Below are 25,705 nucleotides of genomic sequence, written 5' to 3'. Positions count from 1 at the left end.
GAAATATAAAAATGAAATAAAATAATCTTAGTATATTCTTACTTACTGATCACTTGCTCCTAGAAGTCCTGAAAATTTTCAAATAATTTCTGGATCTACTTGGCCAGGCCTCATTAACGTCATAATCACTGTGGAAATAAGGCTCTTCAGCACATGACCTGAGCTTGTTTTTTCTTAAGCTACTGGGGATTCCCTCTTCCCCTTGTGGTGACTTGAAGGACTGTAATGAAGGAGGGCACTGACCATAGCTGAAGACCTCCACTACAGGAAATGAAAATTTCATTGAAACCTGAAAACATTCACCAGTTTATTTTATTTTGGTGTTTTTGTTGTTGTTGTTGTTTTTTGGTTTGTTGTTGTTGTTTTGAGGTAGGGCCTCACTCTAGCACATTCTGACCCGGAACTCTCTCTATAGCTCAGGCTGGCTTCAAACTCACAGCAATCCTCCCCCCTGCCTCCCAAGTGCTGGGATTGCAGGTGTGCACCACCACGCCTGGCTCACCTGTTTACTTCTTATGAATGTAAGGGTAGTTCCCTCCAGCTAAGGGACACAAGAGAAGCTTCCATGGGAGAACAGCAGAGAGACTGGGAACCTAGCTGAGTGACTTACAGAATTTAAAGAAGGCCCCTTGCCAGGAAGAACGATAGATCTGTATCATAAATAATAAGTGATCCTGACTGCCTGGAAAGACCTTTTCCAACGCGGCTGCTCACCAGGCAGTGTTCAGTGTCCGTGTGTGAGAGCTCTGAGTCCTCAGGAAGTGCTGACCGGTCTCTGCTCTGAGCTTTGGGCCAGTGGCCTTACTCGCTCAGCAGTGGTCATGAGCACACTGCAACCTGAGCGCTAAAGACTGCCAGTCAGCCACAGGCTCTTTTGTGCTGCGTTGATAATATAAATTAATTTGATTTCATCCATCCCCATTTCAGTGTTTAATTTAGTTCACTGTTTTTTGGTTTTTTTTTTTTTTTTTTTTTTTTTTGGTTTTTCGAGGTAGGGTTTCACTCTGGCCCAGGCAAACCTGGAATTCACTATGTAGTCTCAGGGTGGCCTCAAACTCATGGCCATCGATCCTCCTACTTCTGCCTCCCAAGTGCTGGGATTAAAGGTGTGCACCACCACGCCTGGCTTCACTGGCTTTTCTTTAGTGTTTGTTTTATTTTTGAGGCAGGGTCTCACTCTAATCCAGGGTGATCTGAGACACTCTCTGTAGGCCAGACTGGCCTTGACTGTAGATCATGGCTGTTTCCCCTAACTCAGCCTCCTGAGTGTTGGGATTAAAGGCATGAGCCACCATGCCTGGATGGTTTTCTGGTTCTTAGTTGTAATTATAAAATCTTGAGGAATATTAGCTTAGTAAGATGCCTTCTGGAATTTTAGAATTCTACTTTAGATAACTTGGACTAAGTCTCGTACATTTATTTATGGGTATCATTGAAATCTCTGCCATTTGTAAGCCTTTTTTTTTTTAAAAAAAAAAAAGCAACAAAAACAGGGCTGGAGAGATTGCTTAGTGGTTAAGGCATTTGCCTGCAAAGCCTAATGACCCATGTTCGACTCTGCAGGTCCCAAATTAGCCAGATGCACATTGGCACAAGCACACAAGATTGCACATGTGCACAAGGTGGTGCACGCTCACTCTCGCATAAAAAAAAGAACCAAGCATATCATACCTGCAAGTTTATTGCTATAAGTTTCATTAATATTTCTTAAAGGGAGGCAGTAGAAGTTGGGGGAAAGAGTTATGGGCGAGGACTATGATAAAAACACATTATATGCATATATAAAATGTCAATTAAAAAAGGGGTAGCAGGAGCAAGGAACTAAACTGAAAATGTATCAAACGTGCTAAAAATAATGCTGGCCCAAGTCTCAGGCCCCCTTGTCCTTCTTAAGGTCGCCACTAGGGGGATCAGCGGCAGGTCGGAACATCACGGGAGGAATGGGAAGTCCACCTCCAGGTGGCTCCCTCCATTGCAAGACGACTTTCCCGAGTTTGTTCCGCGGCTAATTTTGAGTAGAACCTAAGTACTTTGCTTTAGGCCCTTCCTGTGGCTGTTTCACTGGGTGTTTGATACAGTGGGAGCGCTTACGGGAGGGTAACCGAGCGGCTGCTTGCAGGAAGCGGCAAGACTGATTTTGCGCCCCAGCTTCAGAGCTTGAGTTGGAAGCTCTTCACAGTGGTCGCCTGGGACCCTCGAGGGTACGGACAGTCCAGACCGCCAGACCGAGACTTCCCAGCGGACTTTTTCGAAAGGGACGCAAAAGATGCTGTTGACTTGATGAAGGTGAGACTCGGGAATGTGCTGGGGAACGGGAGAGGGGGCTAGGCCCGTCTTCATTTATTCTGGTTTCTCGTTCAGACTTTCTTTCATTTTCCCCTTCCCCTCCCTCCTTTCCTTCCTTCATTCTCTCTTTAGCCCTCTCTCCCTTTCTTCCTTCCACCCTTTGGTCGCTATGGAAAAATCCAAAGAAGCCGGGAGATGTGGCACATGCCTTTAATCCCAGCGGAGGTAGGAGGTAGGAGATTGCCATGAGTTCGAGGCCACCCTGAGACTGCATAGAATTCCAGGTCAGTCTGGTCTAGAGACCCTACCTCGAAAAGCCAAATAAAATAAAATAATCCAAAGCGTTCCAAAAGTCTACAGGAGAGAGCAGAAATACTGCAGCTGTTTAAAGACACCCCTCCCAGCGTTGAGGGCTCGGCCTCTCTGGCCGTCCCTTGGCACGCAGCAGGACTGGTCGTAGCGTGTGTTGTCTGGTTTGGAGACGGGTTCACATCATGCAGCATAGCACAGGCGGCTGCGTCGGCCTCCCCAGCGCTAGGGGTATAGGCCTCAGCACCGGCTTAGTGAAACATCCAGTATTGTACTGAGGTAATGGTGGGGTACCATCTTGTCAGTCAGCAAGCACCTGCACCTGTCCCGTGAGGAGCGGCGCCATCTTGTCAGTCAGCAAGCGCCTGCACCTGTCCCGTGAGGGGCGGGCGCCATCTTGTCAGTCAGCAAGCGCCTGCGCCTGTCCCGTGAGGGGCGGCGCCATCTTGTCAGTCAGCAAGCGCCTGCGCCTGTCCCGTGAGGGGCGGGCGCCATCTTGTCAGTCAGCAAGCGCCTGCGCCTGTCCCGTGAGGGGCGGGCACCATCTTGTCAGTCAGCAAGCGCCTGCACCTGTCCCGTGAGGGGCGGCGCCATCTTGTCAGTCAGCAAGCGCCTGCACCTGTCCCGTGAGGGGTGGGCACCATCTTGTCAGTCAGCAAGCGCCTGCACCTGTCCCGTGAGGGGCGGCGCCATCTTGTCAGTCAGCAAGCGCCTGCGCCTGTCCCGTGAGGGGCGGGCGCCATCTTGTCAGTCAGCAAGCGCCTGCGCCTGTCCCGTGAGGGGCGGCGCCATCTTGTCAGTCAGCAAGCGCCTGCGCCTGTCCCGTGAGGGCCATGCACCATCTTGTCAGTCAGCAAGCGCCTGCGCCTGTCCCGTGAGGGGCGGCGCCATCTTGTCAGTCAGCAAGCGCCTGCGCCTGTCCCGTGAGGGGCGGCGCCATCTTGTCAGTCAGCAAGCGCCTGCGCCTGTCCCGTGAGGGGCGGGCGCCATCTTGTCAGTCAGCAAGCGCCTGCGCCTGTCCCGTGAGGGGCGGCGCCATCTTGTCAGTCAGCAAGCGCCTGCGCCTGTCCCGTGAGGGGCGGCGCCATCTTGTCAGTCAGCAAGTGCCTGCGCCTGTCCCGTGAGGGCCATGCACCATCTTGTCAGTCAGCAAGTGCCTGCGCCTGTCCCGTGAGGGCCATGCACCATCTTGTCAGTCAGCAAGCGCCTGCGCCTGTCCTGTGAGGGATGGGCGCCATCTTGGCCCCTTTATCCAAGGCTTCATCTTTTGCTCAACTGTGTCTGGAAATAACATTAAGTGGAAAATTCCAGATATAAACTAATTGTTAGAATTTATTACTCTTTTTAAAATTTAAACTACAATATAAAAATTATACATACCAAGGTGTTAAGTAATGCTTCAGTCCATGAATACACTGCATAATGTTTACATTAGGTTAAATACCTACAGCATCCAATATTTAACATCCTCCAATTTTTATCATTTTCATGGGAAAACTTTTTTGATTTTTTAGGTAGGGTCTCGCTGTAGCCAGGCTTACCTGGAATTCCCTATGTAGTTTCAGGGTGGCCTCAAACTTATAGTGATCCTCCTACCTCTGCTTCCCAAGTGTTGGGATCAAAGGTGTGTGCCACCACACCCAGCTTAGGAAGAACTTTTAAAATATTTTCTTCTATGTGGATGAAACATAAGTTGATTAATATTCTCTATAGTCACCCTCTATTGTAAATATTAAATTACATAACTCTCTGACTGGTTCACTCAAATTTTTACTGTCCACCCCATCCTGTCCATTGCACCCAGCATGCAAATCCACACCTCTGGCATGCCCACGCTGTGCTACATGCACGTAGGAAAAGTACGGTGTACAGGCTTTGTGCTGTCTGTTATTAGGGACCTGTGGGTGGGGCTGGGGAGACACCTCCAGCAGAAAGGAGGCAGCTACTGTAGTTCACTGAACAGACACACTTTTATTCCAAGTATCATCTAATGGTAGATAGCTTAAGTTCTTTTTTCTTTATTCATTTGAGAAAGAAAAAAAGAGAATAGGCACACCAGGGCCTCCAGCCACTGCAAATGAACTCCAGATGCATTTGCCACCTTGTCCATTTGGCTTATGTGAGTTCTGGGGATTCGAATGGAGGTCCTTTGGCTTTGCAGGCAAGCATCTTAACCACTAAGCCATCTCTCCAGCCCCTACTTTTTATTATTATTTGCAAGCAGCAAGCAGAGAGAGAATGTGTGTTCCAGGGGCTCTTGCCACTGCAAATGAACTTGAGATGTAATGTGTGTACCAGTTTGTGCATCTGGCTTCATGTGCACCTTGGGAACTGAGGTTATCAGGCTTTGCAAGCAAGCCCCTGTAACTGCTGAGCCATCTCCCCAGCCTAACTTTAAGTTACTTATTGTTATAAGTAGAAACATAGCGAACCTTCTGTTGCTCATGGATATTTTAATTCTCTTTTTTATAGTTATGAATAATGTTGTATACATCTTGAGCCTGTCTCCTAGTAACCATGCCAACATTTCATATGAATTCAGGAGATAATATGCTGGGCTATAGAAGGTGCTACTTAGTGTCACATGATTATCCAGGCAGGTTTGCACTGCTGGTAGAAATCTCCAGACCAAGAGCAGCTTCTGGGAAAAAGAGGTTTATTTTGGCTTACAGACTCAAGGGGAAGCTCCACGATGGCAGGGGTAAACAATGGTATGAGCAGAGGGTGGGCATCACCTCCTGGCCAACATAAGGTGGATCATAGTAACAGGAGAGTGTGCCAAACACTAGCAAGGGGAAACTGGCTATAACATACATAAGCCCACCCCCAGCAATACACTCCCTTCAGCAGGCGTTAATTCCCAAACCTGGATCAGCTGGGAACCTAGCATTCAGAACACCTAAGTTTATGGGGACACCTGAATCAAACCACCACATTCTTCCCCTGGCCCCCATAAACTGATATCCATACATGATGTAAAATACAATACATTCATCCCAACTTTAAAAGTCCCCATAGTTTTTATCAATTCCAATGATGTCCATACATCCCCTAGTCCAAGGTCTTTTAACTGAGCTATAGTACAAAAAAAATCCCCCCAAAACCCATAATGGCACAGAATAAACATTCACAGTGCTAAAGATGGCATTGGGCATGGCAAAGAAATATTTAACCAATACAAGACTTTACCAGGGCAAACATCAAACTGTAGCCTCAAGTCCAACAAATCTAGTCAGTGATAAATCTCTAAGTCCAATAATTCTAACCAACAGCAAGTCTCTGGCATTCCAATTCCACCCCTCCAGCTAGGCTACTCACAGTCCTGGAACTTAAATGGGGCCAGCAGTTTTCATTAGCAGCCATCTCTGGTCCCAGCATCTCTACTGGGTCTCTACTGTCACTCATGGTTCATCCTCATGGCCCCATGGGGTCTCCATGCAGACATCCAGCAAACCTGCTTCACACTGCCCATGGCCATTTCCAAAACACAAGACCATGTTGCAAACTCAATGACCCTTTCTTTCCTGCATTTCTTATACTCCACAATACCAGGTAGAGTGCCAATTTGTTAATTCAAGGGGAAATAAAGCAGACTTTGAAGAACAGGACACTTTTTGAGCACTCAGCCCCTCCAAAAGAGTCTATATTCTTCCTGTTGCGCCCGTGCAGATCAGCTGGCCCAATCTCAAAGGTTGTAATCTCACTTGCAGCTGAACGGGCAACAGTTCACCCAAAGATTTTTGTTTCTGTGCCATATCCCTCTGCTCACACCAGTTCATTTCTACCCAAAACAACCCTGCACAACTTCTCAGGACCTGGGCATAACAGCAAGCTTCTCACACAAACTGCAGGCCCAGTCCAAGCAAAGCTCCTATCACCCTCATAAGCCAAACCTCACAGTTCATAGTTCTTACTGCATTCAGGTCTTTCAACTCTGACCAGACTAGTCCACTAAGCTGAACTTACAGCACTGCAAGGCATCTCTTAGGCTAAGGTTTCAAATCCTTCTGCATTCCTCTTGAAGTTCAGCTCCAAAAGGCCAAAGCCACATAGTCAGGTGTCTAGCAGCCATCCTACTCCTGGTACCACTTTACTGTTGCAGCCAGGTTCATATTGCTGGCAGAAATCACCCAACCAACAGCAGCTTGTGGGAAAAAGAGGTTTATCTTGGCTCACAGACTGAAGGGGAAGCTCCACAATGGCAGGGGAAAATGATGGCATGAGCAGAGGGTGGACATCACCCCCTGGCCAACATAAGGTAGACAATAGCAACAAGAGAGTGTGCCAAACACTGGCAAGGGAAAACTGGCTATAACACCCATAAGTCCACTCACAACAATACACTTCCTCCAGAAAGCTTTAATTCTGAAATCTCCATCAGCTGGGAACCTAGCATTCTGAATACCTAAGTTTATGGGGGACACCTGAATCAAACCACCACACCAGGGTACTTACACCCATGTGCAACCCTGTCAGTAGGTATCTTGATAAATATTTGATAATTCTTGAATATTCTCAAGCATTCTAGTTTTGTTTCTAAATAGCCTCTCTCCAATGCTTTGTCAGTTTTCTATTTCTGTGCCAGACTCATTTCCAGAATCCTGCTTGATACACTGCAAGTCTTATGGCATCAACATGACACCATGTTCGTCTGTCGTGTCTCCAGCCAACCCTTCCTACAACGGCAGTTACTACAGTTAGTAGCTTTACCAGATACCCAACTTCACTTCATACAATAATACCAGTTGTTTAAATATTTATTTATTTGAGAGAGAAAGAAAGAAAGGCAGATAGAGAGAATGTGCATGCCAGAACCTCTAGCCACTGCAAACAAACTCCAGATGGCTACATGGGTACTGGGGAATCAAACCTGGGTCCATAGGCTTTGCAGACAAGCACTTCAACCACTAAGCCATCTCATCAGATCAACAGATTTTTTTGCTTTTATTTGTTTATTTGAGAGACAGAATGAATGGGTGTGCCACGGCCTCCAGCCACTGCAAATGAACTCCAGATGCATGCGCCCCCTTGTGTATCTGTCTTATGTGGGTCCTGGAGAGTCAAACCTGGGTCCTTGGGTTCTATGGCTTTGCAGTTAAACACCTTAACCACTAAGCCATCTCTCCAGCACCCCCCTTTTTTGAGAACAGGTTTCATGTTTCCTAAGCTGGCCTCAAACTCTCTGTGTAGCTGTGGATAACTTTGAACATCTGTCTGATCTCCTGCCTCCACCTCCTGAATACAGGGATTACAGGCATGTGCCACCAGGCCTGGCTTGTGCTATGTTGAGAATTGAACCCAAGGCCTCATGCATTCTAGGAAAGCACTCCACCAACTGAGCTATGCTAGCAAGTATTTTGAAAATGGACACCAGATGCACACATTACTTTGTGTCCAGCTTGACATGGGTGCTGAGGAATGGAACCCAGGCCAGGATTCACAAGCAAGTGTTTTTCATCACTGCGTCATCTTCCCAGCTCCTTATCCAACAGTCTTAAGTCCCTCTCTAATCCAAAGACTAGTTCTAAAAGTCTTGTTCAAGTATGCACACACAGGTGCACACATGGTGTCATTTTCAAATATGACTGATCTCTGTTGGTCCTTTTCCTTTTTCTTGACATTTTATCTGACCAGAAGGAAGATAGATAGATAGATAGATAGATAGATAGATAGATAGATAGATAGACAGACAGACAGACAGACAGACAGACAGACATACATACATACATACATTTGGTTTTTTGAGGTAGGGTTTCTCTCTAGCTGAAGCTGACCTGGAATTCACTCTGTAGTCTCAGGGTGGCCTCAAACTCAACGGTAATCCTCCTACCTCTGCCTCCCGAGTGCCTGGATTAAAGGCATGTGCCACCACACCCAGTTCCCCAGAAGGTATTTTCTGCATAATTCAAAACCATACTATTTACTCAAGATTTAAAAATTATTTATTTATTTGCATGGGTGTCCCAGGGTCTCTTGCTCCTGCAAATAAATGTTCATCTGGCTTTATGTAAAGGTGGCTGGGAAATTGCACCCAGGCCAGCAGACTTGGCAAGCAAGTGCCTTTATCTGCTGAGCTACCTCCCTGGGCTGTACTCAAGTTTTAATGACTGTTATATTTGCACTGGGTCCTCAAATGGGAGACTCTGGGACTCTTATCACCACCACTCAGCTCTTTTAGCAGAGAGGAACAGTGACCCACATTTCGCATCCTGCCGTGTTGATCACAGGCTCTGAAGTTTAAGCAGGCCTCGCTGCTGGGCTGGAGTGACGGCGGCATAACCGCACTCATTGCGGCTGCCAAGTACCCAGCTTATATCCGCAAGATGGTGATTTGGGGAGCAAATGCCTACGTCACTGAGGAGGATGACAGGATTTATCAGGGTAAGTTCTGACATCCAGGGAAAGGGTAACAATGTATTGACAAGTCACATCTCATCCACTTCCGGTTCTCAGCTCTAAGGCCAGAAAAGTCACGCAGTGTAACCAGCCTGGAAATATATAGCATTCTATTTCCAGAAGTGAAACTTCAATGACTCAGACTAGAGTAGTGTTTACATTCACTACCAAGATGGTGAGCTTGAAGGAAGGAGGGGGTGATGTGAAGTGCTACTCATAACCTCATTTGAAATAAAACAAAAACCAGGCACAGTGGCGTATGTATAATCCGAGTCACTTGGGAGGTTGAGAAACCAGCCTGGTCAATGTAGCATGACCTTGTCTCAGAAATAAAGAAATGAGTGCAAAAGGGAGCACTGGACTCAGAAACAAACCTGTCAAGTGGTGACTGTGGTCTATGCTATCTACATATTTGGGGCTCTTCCGTTTTCCCCTTGAGGGTTCTGGAGGCGTTAGAGGAGGGCCAGTGAACTGAGGCCTGCCACCTACTGTTGTAAGACTCAGGCTAATTCTGGAGGCCAGGCTGGAGCATCCACTTCCTAACCCTTCCTCATGTCTCTTCCACTCTTAGAATTGCTAACCTGGCCTACCCTGGTAGCCAGGGCATGTGGGTAGAGTTGGCAAGTACTAGGTACCCGGCTAGGGAGTTGCTTGGCCCCCAGCAAGCTATCTAGGTAAGAGGAGAGAAGGGCTCCATGGCTGGGGGTGCGCAGGGGAAAGTGGGCTACTTGGGCTGTCCCACCTCCGCCTGCCAGCCTGGCCTGCCAGGCCCCTCCCCTTCTGCCTAGAAGCTTTTGCCCCAAGTGTACTAATAGCAGACCACATGGCCCGCCCCAGGCAGCTAGGTCTGGGTAGGCCAGGCATTTTCTCTTCACAGATATCAGTATCTACCCTATAGCCTGGGGCCTGCAGAGCCTTAAACATTTATCCTATAGCCATGACAGGAAAGTCTGTAGACTGCTCCGCAAGCTGGGTCCTTTTCAGCTATTCTGCCATTCCTGTGACTTAGTGAGTTACTCAGGGGCCAAGTCCTACTGTCAAATGGTAGTGCTTCATGGCCTTCTTGTTTTATAAAGAAATTTGAAGCCAGGCATGGGGGCACATGCCTCTATTCCCAGCACTCAGGAGGCAGAGGTAGGAGGATGGCTCTGAGTTTGAGGCCAGCCTTGAGACTACATGGTGAATTCTAGGTCAGTCTGGGCTAGAGCAAGACCCCCACCTCAGAAAAAGAAAAAAAGAAAAGAAATTTGAAGTGGTAAATCAGGTTTAACCCCAATCCTCCTGCCTGGCTTAGCGCATGCCCTGTGCACAGTAAGCCTCTGCACTGTCACTCCCTGCGCGTGCCCCTGCTGCCGCCGGTCTGGGAGACGGTGATTCTCCTGATCTCACTGGATCCTTCCCTGGGCCTCCACGCTGGGCAACGATCCCTCACTGCCCTCGGTAGGCTTCAAGGGTCTGCAGTAAGATGATTCCTCGTTCCCCTAATGTTGGTAATGGTTTTTTTTTTGTCTCCCCCCCCCCCCCCGGTTAATCTGGCTAAAGGATTTGTCAGTTTTACTGATCTTTTCAAAGAAGCCACTTTTGGTGCCATCTTCAGACTAATGGGTCACTGCTGCCTTCCTTACTCCATTGCTTTGTACCTATCGTCTCAAAGGGTATCTCTGCTTCTTGATTTGAGACACTTCCCTTCTTCTGATAGAAGCATTTAATGCTGTGTTACCCTGGGCCTCCAGTCTGCACTCCCAACAACTGTTTTTCTCCTTCAGTTCACAAAGTTTTTCTAATTTCCCAACAGACTTTCTCTTTCACCCATAGGTACATGTAAAATGTTTAATCTCCAAATGTCTAGGGTTTCCCAGTTCTCTTTCTACTATTGATATCTAATTTAATTCCATAGGATCCTGAAAATATACCTTATGTGATTTCAGTTCTCTTAAGACTTTATTCTGAAATAGAACACATTATTTCATGACCTTTCCTTGTCCCATCTCTGTTCACTTTCCCAAACCCACTCTCAGCCTTCAGCCCAAACCTCCTATGGTGGTTTGAATCAGATGTCTCTCATGAACACGTGTGTTCTGAATGCTTGGTCCCCAGCTGATGGCAATTGGGAGGTGGAGCTTTGTGGAGGAGGTGTGTTGTTGGGGGCAGGCTTAGGAGTACATACTCAGCTCCCCCTGCTAGATAGAGTTCAGTTCATTCTCCTACTGCTGTTTTCTACCTGCTGTGGCAGGGAGGTGACATGTGACCTCTGTTCATGCCATGCTTTCCCTTGCCATCATGGAGCATCCCCTCAAGGCTGTAAGCCAAAATAAAAGCTTTGCTGCCATCAGTTGCTTTTGGTCAGGTGCTTTTCCCAGCAAGGAGGTGACAGCAACATGTACTAATCCTATGTAAAGCTCGCTCCTGGCCACCCTCTGACCGCATATAAGCCACCTCCATGGAGGTGGGCATCTTGAGGGCGAGGGCAAGGGCAAGAGCGCAGTCCTCCTCTGGTGTCATGGTGACTCTCTTGTTGATGGATGGCACTCTCAACACCTCCCACTTATACCCACCTCTCTTCCCCTCCCCTCCAACCTCCCGGGTCAGGCCTGTGACCTCTTATGACACCTTGTCCACCAATAAAGAGTGTCCTTTATAAGGCAAAATCAGGTCATTTCATCCCCACTTAAAAAACCTCAGTGACCTTAAAGAAGTCCACATGCTCAGGTGGCCCCTGCCAGTCTGGCTCCACTCAGTGTTCTAGCCTCTTCTGCTCCCTGCCTTCCTGTGCCTCTTGCATTGCGAGACTGTATTTCCTGAGCATACCTTCCCCTCTCACCTCCATGCTCTGGCTGGCTTGCACCAGCCCCACCTTCCAGCTAGCTCCCCGTCACTGCCTCTGAGAAGGAATCCCAAAGTCCGAAGGCCTGATGACTCTCCAGGACCTTTAACATGCCTGTACAGTGATCCTTCATCCTGGACACTGTCACCCATGCACTCCTTTGCCCCAGTCACTAGGAGGTGAGCTCTGCGTCCCGGGGGTTCTGACTTTCTCTGTGAACACAGCACAGAAGACTGTCTCATGCTTCCATTCCTCACTGTGGTCCAGTATGTCTCCATCTCTCTCCCCAGCCATCACTGCCACCTCCTCATCCCCGAGTCTGTCTCTGCCTTCTGACAAGGTGGCCTCGACCAGCAGGCCAGTGGAGAGAGTACCTTCTGTGTGACCAAGCCCACTGCCACTTCGTACTTGTTCATGGCGCTTCATTTGGAAATAGGCTCGTGATGTTCACGGACGAGCCAGACCCTCTACTGGAGCTTCCTCTGAGCTCAATTTCTGGCCACTGTAGTTTTTGCCAGGCCTCTGTTCCTGCTGGTCCTCTGACATGTCAGAGCCATGACCGTGCCATGGTGTCGTCTTTTCACTCTTTTAAAAATTTATTTTTATTTGAGAGAGAAAAAGAGGCAGATAGAAAGAATGGGCATGCCAGGGCCCCAAGCCACTGTGAATGAATGCCAGATACATATGCCACCTTGTGCATCTGCTTTACATGGGTCCTGGGATATCAAACCTGGATCCTTAGGCTTTGCAGGCAAGTACCTTAACCACTAAGCCATCTCTCCAGCCCCCACTTTTTTTTTTAATTTTTATTAACATTTTCCATGATTATAAAATATATCCCATGGTAATTCCCTCCCTCCCCACCCCCACACTTTCCCATTTGAAATTCCATTCTCCATCATATTACCTCCCCATTACAATCATTGTAGTTACATATATACAATATCAACCTATTAAGTATCCTCCTCCTCCCTTCCTTTCTCTACCCTTTATGTCCCCTTTTTAACTTACTGGCCTCTGCTACTAAGTATTTTCATTCTCACGCAGAAGCCCAGTCATCTGTAGCTAGGATCCACATATGAGAGAGAACATGTCAGCCCCCACTTTTTAAAAAATATAAGTAGTTTCTATTTTAATTTTTTAAATGTATTTGCATGTGGTGCGTGTATGTGCGCCCACATGTACACACGTGCACGTGCCAGGGTCTCTTGTTGCTGCAAGTGCACCTACGCATTTTGTGTGTCACACAAAAGTGTGTCTGGCTTTATGTGTGTGCTGGGGAATTGAACCTGGGCTGGCAGGGCATACAAGCAAGTTTCTTTAACTGCTGAGCCATCTCCCATACCCACCCTCTATTTTTTTTTTTTTCCAAGGTAAGGTTCTCACTCTAACCTAGGTTACTTTTTATCCCAGGTTGGCCTTGAACTCATGATGATCCTCCTCTTACAGTCTTCTGAGTGCTAGGACTAAAGGCATGAGCTACCACACCTGCTCTTCACTTTTTTATTGATTTAAACAGAATCTTGAAATGGTGCTGGCATCAAACTCCTCAGACCAAGCAATACTCCTGCCTCAGCCTCCCCGGTGGTTAGATTGCAGGTCCCACTGGGCCAGCTGTCTTGTGGGTCGATGCCCACCCCTGTCTTTCCTACCTTCTAAGTCCCAGATATTTGGTTTCATTTTTTTCTTATCTGGCTGCCTTGCACATGCCTCAGGTCTGGCCGTCTAACCATGGAGCTCGTTGCCCTCCTCTTGATCTGTCCCTCCTGCTGAATGCTTCCTCTTGGTCAGCGACCCTGGGTGGAGCACCGAGCCCCTCCCCCACCCCGCTGCCTGGGGCTTTACTCTCCATGCCTTCATTCAGCTGTGGTCAGACATTTGGGGTTTTTTATTCTGGCTTTTGTTTTTAACTTTTTATTGACAACTTCCATAAACACAGCTGTTTACAAATGATCATAATCATCCCTCCCAAGTCCCCCTTCACTGAATCCCTTCATCTTTCCAACTATTCTCTTTTCTTTTCTTTTCTTTTTCTTTTTTCTTTTTGTTTTGTTTTTAGGTAAAGTCTCACTCTATCCCAGGCTGATCTGGAATTTGTTATCCTTCTACCTCTACCACCCCAGTGCTGGGATTAAAGACGTGCACCACCACACTCAGCACTCTCTTCTATTTTGATGTTGTCTTCCCCCCCCCCACCTGTAATGCGTGTCTGGTGTACACACTGTGAGGTCATGAATACCATGGTCACTTTGTGTCTGGAAGACAGCAGTATAAGCACTCCTCTCCTTCCTTTGGCTCTTATGTTCTTTTGACCACCTCTTCCACAATAGCCCCTGAGCCTTGGAAGGTATGATAGAAATGTCTCACTTAGTGCTGAATATTCCACTGTCACTTCTTCTCAACACTATGGTTAGTTTTGAATCATCCCAGTGATCACTGCCAGCTGAAAAGAGAAGCTTCTCTAACCAACAATGAGATTAGTATTAAAATATGGGCATAAACTTAAGTGTTTAGAGGCAGTTTGGTGGGCATAATATATCCATTTAGCCAGACAACAGTAGTTGTTACTCCTCTACGGCTTGTAACCTCCCCATTCATGGGCTTTTGGCTAGGTTTTCAATACCAGACATGAATTCCCTTCTTTGGAACAGGTCTCAAGTCCAATCGGAGAGCAGTTGGTTTCCCCCTTAACAGACATGCCACCATTGCACCAGTTGGTACATTTGGCCTGGCTGACCAGCTGTAAAGCTTGCAGGATCCACTGCTGGTTAAAACTGTTGATGATGTCTCTCCCCCAGAAGGCTGTGTGCTGCACAGCTCCTTCCAGCATCCTCACAGCTAGTCGACAAGGAGGAGGCCTCCAGATCAGCTACAGCTTGATGTCTCAGTGACCTGTAGCCTAAGCACGTGTCTTCAGCTATAGGGTCTTACCATTTAGTTTTGGTAGGCAACCAGGAGCCTGGCAATAGCCTGTAGTGTTTTGTGGGCATCAGGCCTCCCTGGTCAACAACTCACTGGAAGGTGTTCCACCTCTGGCACCAAAATTTTTCTAATAACAACCTATGGCTTCTGAGCATGACATTATCTACCTCCACAAGACACTTCTGCCCAAGCAATCTCTTTAATATTTGTTTGTTTTAAATATTTATTTATGAGAGAAAGAAAGAATATGGACACACCATGGACTCCTCTCACCACAAACTAACTCCAGCCACATGTGCCACTTTGTGCATCTGGCTTTACCTGGGTATTGGGGAATCAAACCCAGGCTGGCAGGCTTGGCTGAGCCATTTCTCTAGCCCTCTTTTTCTTTATTTTATTTTCTAAGACTGACCTGGTAGTCTCAGGGTGGCCTAGAACTCACAGTGATCCTCCTCCTTCTGCCTCCCAGGTGCTAGAAAGGCATGCGCCATCACGCCCAGCTTCTTTTTCTTTTTTTAAACATATATATTATTAGCTAGCAAATAAGTAGGTTTCTATATGGCTTATTCATAACATCTTAACTTTTTTTGTGAGGGGAAATCAAGGTAGGGACTCACTCTAGCTCAGGCTGACCTGGAATTCACTATGTAGTCTCAGGGTGGCCTCGAACTCACAGTGATCTTCCTACCTCTGCCTCCCAAGTGCTGGGATTAAAGGTGTGTGTGTACCACCATGCCTGGCTACATCTTAACTTTTGATTAACCCTTCTCTATTCCCTCCCCTGGCTCCACTGGTCTGACATTCTGAATGGAAAATTCCAGAAATATCTAATCCCTAAATATTAAACTCTGCACCGTTCCGAGTGTACCAGTGGAATCTCATGTCTGTCTGTCCCTGTACTCCATTCTGCCCAGCCCTCCCTCTGTCCAGCGTGTCTACACCATGCATGCTACCTGCCTGTCAGTCACTGCGAGGCCACCATTAGTATGTTGCCGTGCCTGCCTTCAGAGCCAGCCTTGTTTCCTTGCTTTGGCACACAGCACAAGTGGCAGTAGTGGCAGTTTCATCATGGTGTGTTCTTAACATGTTCTGTTTCATCTGTCACTGTTTGTGTCTTACTGGGCCGAACATGAAGTAAACCACACTTGGTGGCGATATAAGGAGAAAGCACATGTGTAGATTCCAGTGGGCATCTTGCAGGTTTTCCATGGACATGGGGTGCTGTACCATAGCCACTGTTGACCAGACACTACGGAAGCAAAGCTCACACCTCATTCTGGTGGAGATGGGCCCAGAACAAACTTCAAATACTGTTTTCTGGGCTGATTCCTAATTAGAGTGCACAAATTTTCATTGCAGTTCCAGTGATTTTTGCACAGATTATATGCTTTACAAAAAGAAAGAGGAAATATGTCTCCTTTGGGATCTAAATGAGCTCTGCTTCCAGTCAGCCAATAGTCTGAGATAAATGGTTGTTTTGGGAGCTCAACTGTGAAACATAATTACTAATTTTTGGTAGTAATTGTGCTTGGGGACGGAAATGGCATCTTTGAAGTAATTTAACAGAAGCAAATACATAAAGATAATGAAGTTTTAAATTTTTTAAATTTTTATATGTTCTTTCTTTATTTGAGAGAAAAAAAAAAGAGGTAGAGAGGGAATGGGCACGCCAGGGCCTCCAGCCACTGCAAATGAACTCTAGATACATGTGTGCCCTTGTGCAGCTGGCTTACATGGGTTCTGGGGAATTGACCTGGGGTCCTTTGGCTTTGCAGGCAAACGCCTTAACTGCCAAGCCATCTTCTCGAGCTCCATAATGAAGTTTTACAAATATTTTGTTTGTGTGTATGAGAGAGAGAGCAGGGACAACTTTCAGGTCTGCCCTTGCCTTTCTGCCTCATTGAGCAGGCTTTTTTCTCTGGCTCTCACTCTTAGTCTTTGCTGTGCTGGCTGCAGGCTTCAGAGAAATTCTCTGATCTCCACCTCCATTTTGCCATCAGTGTTCTAGTATCGCAGGAGCCCACCATGGCTTCTGGCCTCTTACATGGGCTTGGGAATCGAACTCAGGTAGTCAGGCTTCAGCAGCGAACAATTTATCCACCCAGCCATCTCCTCAAGTCCTGCATAGTTTTATTTTTTAAATTTTATTCATTTATGTGCATCTGTGTGTGTGTGTGCGCGCACACACGCACACACACACACACACACACACATACACGTGTATATGGGCGCATGCATATCGCAGCCCTTGATGTGGAAGTCAGAGGACAACCTCAAGATGTCTATGCCTTTCTTCTGCCTTCTTTGAGACAGGATCTCTTTTTTTTTTTTTTTTTTTTTTTTTTTGAGTTTTCAAGGTAGGGTTTCACTCTGGTCCAGGCTGACCTGGAATTAACTCTGTCATGTCAGAGTGGCCTTGAACTCATGGCAATCCTCCTACCTCTGCCTCCCGAGTACTGGGATTAAAGGTGTGTGCCACCACACCCGGCTTTGAGACAGGATCTCTTTAAAAATATTTATTTATTTAAGCTGGGTGTATTGGCACACACCTTTAATCCCAGCACTGCAGAGGCAGAGGGAGGAAGATTGTTGTGAGGTCAAGGCCAGCCTGAGACTACATAATGGATTCCTGGTCAGCTGTGGCTAAAGTGAGATCCTACGTCAAAAAAATTATTTATTGATTTACATTGGGGGGCGGGGACACCAAGACCTCTTGCTACTGCAAAAGAATGCCGGGTACTTGTGCTACTTTTTGATCTGGCTTTTTTTGTGTAGGGTTTGAGAATTGAACCCCAGGCCGGTAGACTTTGTAGGCAAGCACCCTTAACTACTGAACCATCTTCCCAGCCCTAGACAGGATCTCTTGCTGTTGCAAATGAAGGCCTGTGAGCTTTGTATTCTCCTGGCTGCACCTCCCATTGTTATACGTGCACTGGGATCACAGATGCACGTGCCTGTTTGCTGCTGGCTTTACATGGTGCTGGAGAATGGAACGTGGGTTGGCAGGCTTTATAAGAAAACTCCTTTAATGATGGTCCTTGAGTATTTTTCTTTTAACCTTAAAGAAATATTTTTGCATGTGTGTGTGTCTCATATATATGTGTGTGTGCCCTTGCAGTGCCCCGTACACTTGCCTGCAGTGGCCGGAGTGGACTCTTGGGTGTTCTGCTCTGTAGCTCCTCCATATGGTCTTGTTTTGAACCAGAATCTCTTTTTACTGTTTCCAGAGCATGGATTTCTGCTCCCATGTGGGACTGGGGTTACAAGTGTGTGTGACCATGCCCAACAGATTTAAATTCCAGCACCTCAGGCCCTCTCAGACCCCCATGCTTTCACGGGAAGCACACTTCCTCTGAGCCGTCTTGTCTCTCCAGCCCTTGTTTTTGTGTGTGTTATGCGCCAGGCACTGTTCCTAGCACATGTCATATATTTAGTTACACTTCACTACAGACTGATTATTGCAGTTACTGTCTTGTTCCTGGGACAGAACACCCAAACAAAAGCAGCTGAGGGGAGGAAAAGGGTTATTTCGGCTTACAGCCTCAAGGGGAGGTTGCATCATGACAGGGAAAGGATGGTGGAGCAGAGGCTGGACATCACAGCTTGCCACAGCACCTGGAAGGAAGTGCTGCCAGCTGGAGACCAAGTATTCAAAAGACATCCCATGTTCAAATGACCACAGTGCTGTTATAATTCATACTTTTTTTGACAAGGAAACTAGCACAGAGAGGTTAAATAACTTGCTCAGTATCATTGAGTGATAGGGGAGGGGCTGGAATTTACCCCCAGGTATTTTCCCAGCCTTCCTTCTGCCACAATGCTCACATGACTTCTCTAACTGGGGCCAAAGCTTCCTTCCCCTGAAATGTGATACTCTTTCCTGTGGAAGGCTGAATTCTTTCCCAGGTTGGATATCTCAGTACACACTTCTCACTCCATATGTCCACTTTCACTAAGTTAAAAGGATCTCTGTCCTACAAGGAAGATTTATACGTTTCAGCAAGAAAAAAATATCACAGGACTGGAGAGATGGCTCAGTGATTAAAGATGTTTGCTTGTGGGCTGGAGAGATGGCATAGCAGTTAAGGTGCTTGCCTGCAAAGCCTAAGAACTCACGTTCCGATCTCTAGGATCCACACAGCCGGACGCAGTGATACAAGTGCACAGTGCTGCACTAGCACCACAAGGTGGCGTGTGTCTGGACTTTGTTTGCAGTGGCTGAAGGCCCTGGTGTGCCCATTCTCATTCTCTCTCTCTCTCTTAAAACAAAGAAGAAAGTTTGCTTGCAAAGGCTGGTGGCCTGGGTTCAATTCCCCCGGTACTCACATAAAAGCCAGATGCACAAAGCGCACGTATCTGGAGTTTGTTTGCAGCAGCCGGAGGCCCTGGCACACCGTACCCATTCTTATTCTCTCTCCCTCTTCTTCTCCCTCTTTTTGTCTCTGTCTCTCAGACAAACATTTTTAACAAAACCATGCTGAATACTAGCCAACTTTGTTCATAAAGATCCAGGCCTTCACACCACAAAGAACTTTTCTTTTCCAAGTTGACTTCAAAGTGTGCTAATACATAATATTAGGTAGTTGGAATTCAACCCCTGTGGCCTATGTGAGTTGTGACTCCCATGAACCTGCCATTCAGCCTAGGACGGATACCGCGGTACCCTTGCCGTATGTGCATGCATCCTTCCTGCTGTCCCCTGCCCAGCAACAGAATTGGTCATGGAGCTACACAAGCACAATCCACTGCATGTTCTCCTAGACTCCACTAAATTTAGAAACCTCTTCATTTATTTTGCGTGTATGTGTGATGTGTGTGGTGGGAGCATGTGGGCCAAGGCACACATATGGAGGTCAGGACTGTGCTCCACTTTCCTTCAGACTGGGTCTCCTTTTTTTTTTAAATTAAGAAAGAGAGAGAGAGAGGGAGGGGCAGATAGAGAATGGGTGCAGCAGGGCCTCCAGCCATTGCAAATGAACGCCAGACTCATGTGCCACCTAGTGCATTGGGCTTATGTGGGTTCTGGGGAATCAAACCTGGGTCCTTAGGCTTTGCAGGCAAGCACCTTAACCACTAAGCCATTTCTCCAGTCTGAGACTGGGTCTCTTGCTGCTGCAAATTTAGATTCTCCTGGCTGTGCCTCCCATTGTCATGGGAACCACTTTGTATCTGACTTTACATGAGTTCTGGGGATTTGAACCAGGCCAACAGGCTTTGCAAGCAAGCACCTTTGACCACTGAGCCGTCGCTCCAGCCTGACTCCTGATGCTGCTGGTGCCCATGACGCCATGGTTCCTGTTGCTGTGTCGTGTACCACTGGGCCCATAGGGCAGGTTCATCTGCTCAGGCCTTCACCCGTGGACAGCTGCCTATCTCCAGCGTTGCTGTGAACATCTTCCTACTGTCTCTTGGGCACAGGGTGACAGTATCTCCAGGATACCAGCCCCCACATGAAACAGCTGTTATGTACACAGAGACCAGATTATATGATTGTCACTTCTGAGAATGGAGGCAACAGTGAGGGTGAGGGTGAGACTGACAAGCTGGCCTTGGCTCTCCTGCTGATGGCTGCCTTTCCTTGCATCAGGCCTCACTGTCTCTCCTAGGGACACACTCACACACAGGTATTTACTTGAGAGAGAAAGTATGGGTACACCAAGGCCTCCTGCCACTGCAAATGAATTCCAGATGCATGTGCCACTTGACGCATCTGACTTTCCATGGATACTGGGGACTTGAACCTGGGCTGACAGGCTTTGCAAACAAGTGCAGTCTCCCTAGCCCCAGAATTATATTTTATGAAGGTGTGGAGCTCTTCTTCTATAAGAGGTCCTTTCACAGAATACAAGCATCTACAGGGAATTTTGAAATTAATTTTTGGCAGAGGAGGGAGAGTACTGGGGATTGAACATAGGTCCCATGTTCACGCATGCAGTTGATCCTTGAGTTTCTGCCCCCACCCCCCGGCTCCGCTACAAGAATATTTTTTTTTCCTTTGTGCCATCTTGCTAGCCTTTCTCTCCTTTGCCTACTCTTCCCAAATCTCTTGATATTCAGTTTCCTCCACCACACCCTCCTCTGAAGTTTCCCCCACCTCTCCAGCCTCTGTAGTCAAATCACTCCAGCTTCTCTGAGGATATCTAAACCAGTCACAGAGGTCCAGTGGAACCCCTCTTCAGAAGGCAGGCCTCACTGTCTTTCCTTCTGTCATTTGCATTTTCAGAGAACCCTGAGATCCTGCCTGGCACCAGGCACTGCCCTCAGCTCTGTAGAAGCCATTGTTGGATGCTGATGCGTGTCATTAATGGCACCTTGTCTTTCAGCTGTGTCTTTTAGCAAAAGCACCCCTCTGAAAGCTCTTAAAAGCAACATTTCACATACCCAAGAGCGCTAAGTGGGTGAACAAATATCTCAGTAGTTGGTTCATTCTCAAGGTAGATTTCAGCTTATTTCTTTACTATTAATGAATCATCTATAATATAGTTTTCAGTTTGTAGTTCACTTTTATACACTATTTTTTTCAATTATAGAACTTATAATAAAACTTGTTTCTCAATGTACCAGAAAAACTTCTATGTGTAGCTGGCCCTCCATCTCTGTGTATGTGGGTTCAAGAAATCATGGTTGAAAATATTTGGGGAAAAAAAATCCCTTCTGCATGGAACATGTATGAACATTTTTGGTTTTGATTTCCCTACACTATATAGTAAGTTGTATTAGGTACAGTAAGTAAAATAGACATAGAGCTGAGCATGGTGGTGCACACCTTTACTTCTAGCACTTTGGAAGCAGAGATAGGAAGATTTCTTTGAGTTAAAGGCCAACTTGGGACTACAGAGTAAATTCCAGGTCAGTCTGGGCCAGAGAGTGAGACCCTACCTAGAAAAAACCAATAATAATAATAATAATAATAATAATAATAATAATAAAAGGTATTTGAGAGGATGTGTGTTGCTTCTATGCAAATGCTCTGTATTTTGTATAAGTGGCTAGAACATCTACAGAGTTTGGAGTTCACAAGTATTCCTGAAAACAGTCCCCAGGTCCCAAGGGGAAGCTATAATGCCATTCTTACTACAGTAGCACTGATTAGAGAAATGATACCTTGGACGAAAGGCATTTAATACATGTCTGATTTCCTTCACTCACCATGCATGATATTTTGTGGAAGGTATGGCCAAGGGTCTGGTGTACAGCAAGGGGCAAATTGAATGCCCTGGAACTGCCACACAGCCCTGTGTGTCGAAAGTCTCACACTGGGCACACGAGTCAGATACGGCCATGAGTACAGAAAGCCATCACACTGGACATGGGCCTCAGGGGAGACAGACAGCCATGGGTACAGAAAGCCGTCACACTGGACATGGGCCTCAGGGGAGACAGACAGCCATGGGTACAGAAAGCCGTCACACTGGACACGGGCCTCAGGGGAGACAGACAGCCATGGGTACAGAAAGCCGTCACACTGGACACGGGCCTCAGGGGAGACAGACAGCCATGGGTACAGAAAGCCCTGTGGAGCAGTGGTAAGTGCTAAGCACAGTTGATGAAAGGGGGGGTCATGGCGGGTGGTTGGGGAGGCCTACCTAATATCGAGGCAGAGGGTGTGAGGATGAAGCTTGAGCTGGGACAGTAAGTGTGAGGCTCAGGTGTCTGGGCTTAGGATACTAGAAGATGATACCTGAGTGTGAGACTAAAGCCATCCTTGTCCACACTTCTGTTTTCCAGGCATCCGAGATGTTTCTAAATGGAGCGAGAAGGCAAGGAAGCCTCTAGAAACCCTCTACGGGTATGACTACTTGGCCAAAACCTGTGAAAAGTGGGTGGATGGCATAACACAGTTTAAACATCTGCCAGACGGTAGGTTGCGTGGATTCCTTTTCAATTTTCTGTGTGTATGTCTACGTGTGATGTGTGCTTGCAGGCATGCATAGGGAGGTCAGGACACAACTTTTTGGGTGGTGCTTGTGTTCTGCCCATGTGAGGTGGGGCTCTCACTCTTGCTGTTGCTGATTGCTTATTCTCCAGGAGCTTAGAAATTCTCTTATCTCTGCCTCCTACTTCCATTCGTGTGCTGGGGTGACAAAGCTTGCCTCAGTGTCCAGCTTTTTCCATACGGTCTGGGGGTTGGACTCAGCCAATGCTTTATCCCCAGCCCTGCACGGACTGGTTGGTGGTTCTCTTGCTGACTGTAGTTCCTCCCCTGATGTTCCAGCCTTCCTCCATGGTAAATGAGTCCACCCATTATGCTCGCACTCTGATGGGAATGGAGAATGCTGCTCATTGTAAACAGCCTGAGTCCTTGTGTAATAAATCTGCCTTAAGTTAGAGACAGGACTGTGTGTGTAAAAGCCCATGCTGTTGTGCCTCTGACAGCACACTGCTCTCTTCCCTTCCATCCTTTGGGTGTGTGGTGACACAGATCGCTCTCTAGAAGCCATGTTTCTATTTTCTAACTCTGGGATAGGTCATCGGAAAACAAGCCACTATGTGGATAATATTTTATTTATTTGCATGACCAGGGTCCCTTGCTGCTGCAAATGAATAGGGAATTGAATCCGAGCGGACAGGCTTGACAAACAAGTGTCTTTAACTGCTGAGCCATTTCCCCAGGCATCTTTCTCCTTTTTCCTGTTTGAATGTGTCCCCCACCCCCACCACTCATCTCTCGGAAGCAAAGCAGAAGTTCCTGCCGTGATCTTCACCCTCAGTGGAGTCAGTGTGGGGAAGAGACTGTTCTTTTCCATTTCAGAGTCAATGGATACCTCAGTCATGAACAATAGCTACCTCCCTTTATCTAAAAACCAGCAAGATTTCCAGTAAGAATTAACATCTTTCAGAGGGATTTGAATTACAATCTTTCTTTCTTTTTTTTTTTTAGTTTTTCAAGGTAGGGTCTCACTTTATCCCAGGCTGACCTGGAATTCACTATGTAGTCTCAGGGTGGCCTCGAACTCATGGTGATCCTCCTACCTCTGCCTCCCAAGTGCTGGGATTAAAGGCATGTGCCACCATGCCTGGCCATACAGCCTATTTTTATATAACTGTATGTTAATCACTTTTCTGTGACTGTGACAAATACCTTAAGTAAGTAATTTAGTCATTTATTTTGGCTCACAGTACTGGAGATTCCAGTCTAGGGCTAGAAAGATCTATCATTATAGGCCTGGCCAGTAAGTACAGTGTATGGTGGCAGGAGCATGTGTCAAGCCAAAGCCATTTGCCTCATTGCAAAAAAACAAAGAGGAATAGACTGAGGTCCCATAAACCCCTTCAGGGCCCTGAAGGCCTCCCACTAGGCTCCACCTTTTAAAGATTTCATCACATTCCAGCAGGGCCATTCTGAGAACAAGCCTGTAGCACATGGGCCTTTGAGAATTAAGATCCAAACTATGGGGCTGAAGAGTTGGCCCAGTGTTTAGTTAAAGGCACTTGCTTACAAAGCCTGATAGCCTGGGTTCAGTTCCCTAGTACCCAGATAAAGCCAGATGCACAAAGTAGAGGTATGCATGTGGAGTTTGTTTGCAGAGACAAGAGGCCCTGACATGCCCATACTCACTCTCACTCACTCTCTCTCTCTCTCTCTCAAATATTTTTTTTAATTTATTTATTTGAGAGCGACAGACACAGAGAGAAAGACATATAGAGGGAGAGAGAGAATGGGCGTGCCAGGGCTTCCAGCCTCTGCAAATGAACTCCAGACGCGTGCGCCCCCTTGTGCATCTGGCTAACGTGGGACCTGGGGAACCGAGCCTCGAACCGGGGTCCTTAGGCTTCATAGGCAAGCACTTAACCGCTAAGCCATCTCTCCAGCCCTCTCTCAAATATTTTTTAAGAGCTGGGCATGTGGCACACGCTTTTAATCCCAGCACTCGCAAGACAGAGGTAGGAGGATTGCCGTGAGTTTGAGGCCACCTGAAACTACATAGTGAATTCTAGGTCAGCCTGGGCTAAAGTGAGACCCTACCTTGAAAAACAAAAACAGACACACACAAAAAAATAAAAGGTCCAAACTATAACAAGCTGTTTAGAATCTGTTTTTCCTTTTTCTATATTGTTGTTGTTATTATTATTTTATATTGGTAATTGCTGCTGGAATAGAATGGCCAAGAATTAATCTTGAAGACACTCAGTTACAGAATGTTTGTGACTGAAGGATCAATTTGATCTATTTAGTAATCATTTCCAGTAACTTTTGCAATAGGGACTTTGTTCTGTGTCTGGTTTAAGTTCAGAACAGCAAATGTGTGCCTTGTGCTGATCCTGTTGTAATGTAGCATCTGCCCACAGGCAAGGTCCTTGGATTTGCTTCCTTGTGTTCAGAAAGGAAAAGAAACTGCCACAAACCAGTGTCTGAGGAGCTGGGGAGACAGCCCAGTGGGGAGGGGTTTTGCCTTGCCAGTGTGAAGCCCTGGGTTTGATCCTCAGAACCCACATAAATGCTGGGGGTGGTGATGCATGCTTCACATCTCAGCGCTGAGGCTCATTGACCAGCCACTTTAGCCAATCAGTGACCTCCAGGCCAGTGAGAGACCCTGTGTCAAAAGGAGGTGGATGTGCTAGAGAAATGGCTTAGTGGTTAACCGCTTGCCTGTGAAGCCTAAGGAACCCAGTTCGAGGCTCGATTCCCCAGGTCCCACGTTAGCCAGATGCACAAGGGGGCGCATGCGTCTGGAGTTCGTTTGCAGTGGCTGGAGGCCCTGGCGCGTCCATTCTCTCTCTGTCTCTGCCTTTCTCTCTGTTGGTCTCAAATAAATAAATAATTTTTTTTAAAAAAAGAGAGAGGTGGACAGCATTCCTGAGGATGACACCTGAAGTTGTCTTCTGGTCTCACAGGCATGCATAAAAGGTGTGTACATACGTATGAACATGTGCCTACATAGATGCAACAAAAGTCTGGGACAGTTACCCATGTAATAGACTCCAGTGTGAAATGTAAACTTGGATACTTTATTGAAGACGGTAATG

The 25,705-nt window shown here is 46.9% G+C and overlaps 1 protein-coding gene across 1 annotated transcript in view; it reads left to right on the top strand.

The window, feature by feature from the left end:
- The window catches only part of Bphl (biphenyl hydrolase like), a 46,777-nt gene that overhangs the window by 7,232 nt on the left and 13,840 nt on the right, over positions 1-25,705 (top strand). Inside the window, exons 3-5 of the mRNA XM_045136533.1 lie at positions 2,120-2,286; positions 8,823-8,976; positions 22,466-22,597. Coding sequence (XP_044992468.1) covers positions 2,120-2,286; positions 8,823-8,976; positions 22,466-22,597 — 453 coding nt within the window. The remainder of the gene's footprint in view (positions 1-2,119; positions 2,287-8,822; positions 8,977-22,465; positions 22,598-25,705) is intronic.

This window comes from Jaculus jaculus, chromosome 17 (genome assembly GCF_020740685.1).
Source record: "Jaculus jaculus isolate mJacJac1 chromosome 17, mJacJac1.mat.Y.cur, whole genome shotgun sequence".
In the NCBI taxonomy this organism is placed as follows: domain Eukaryota; kingdom Metazoa; phylum Chordata; class Mammalia; order Rodentia; family Dipodidae; genus Jaculus; species Jaculus jaculus.
The sequence above is the reverse complement of the archived record's forward strand: the minus strand, read 5'-3'. Positions and strand labels throughout refer to the sequence as shown.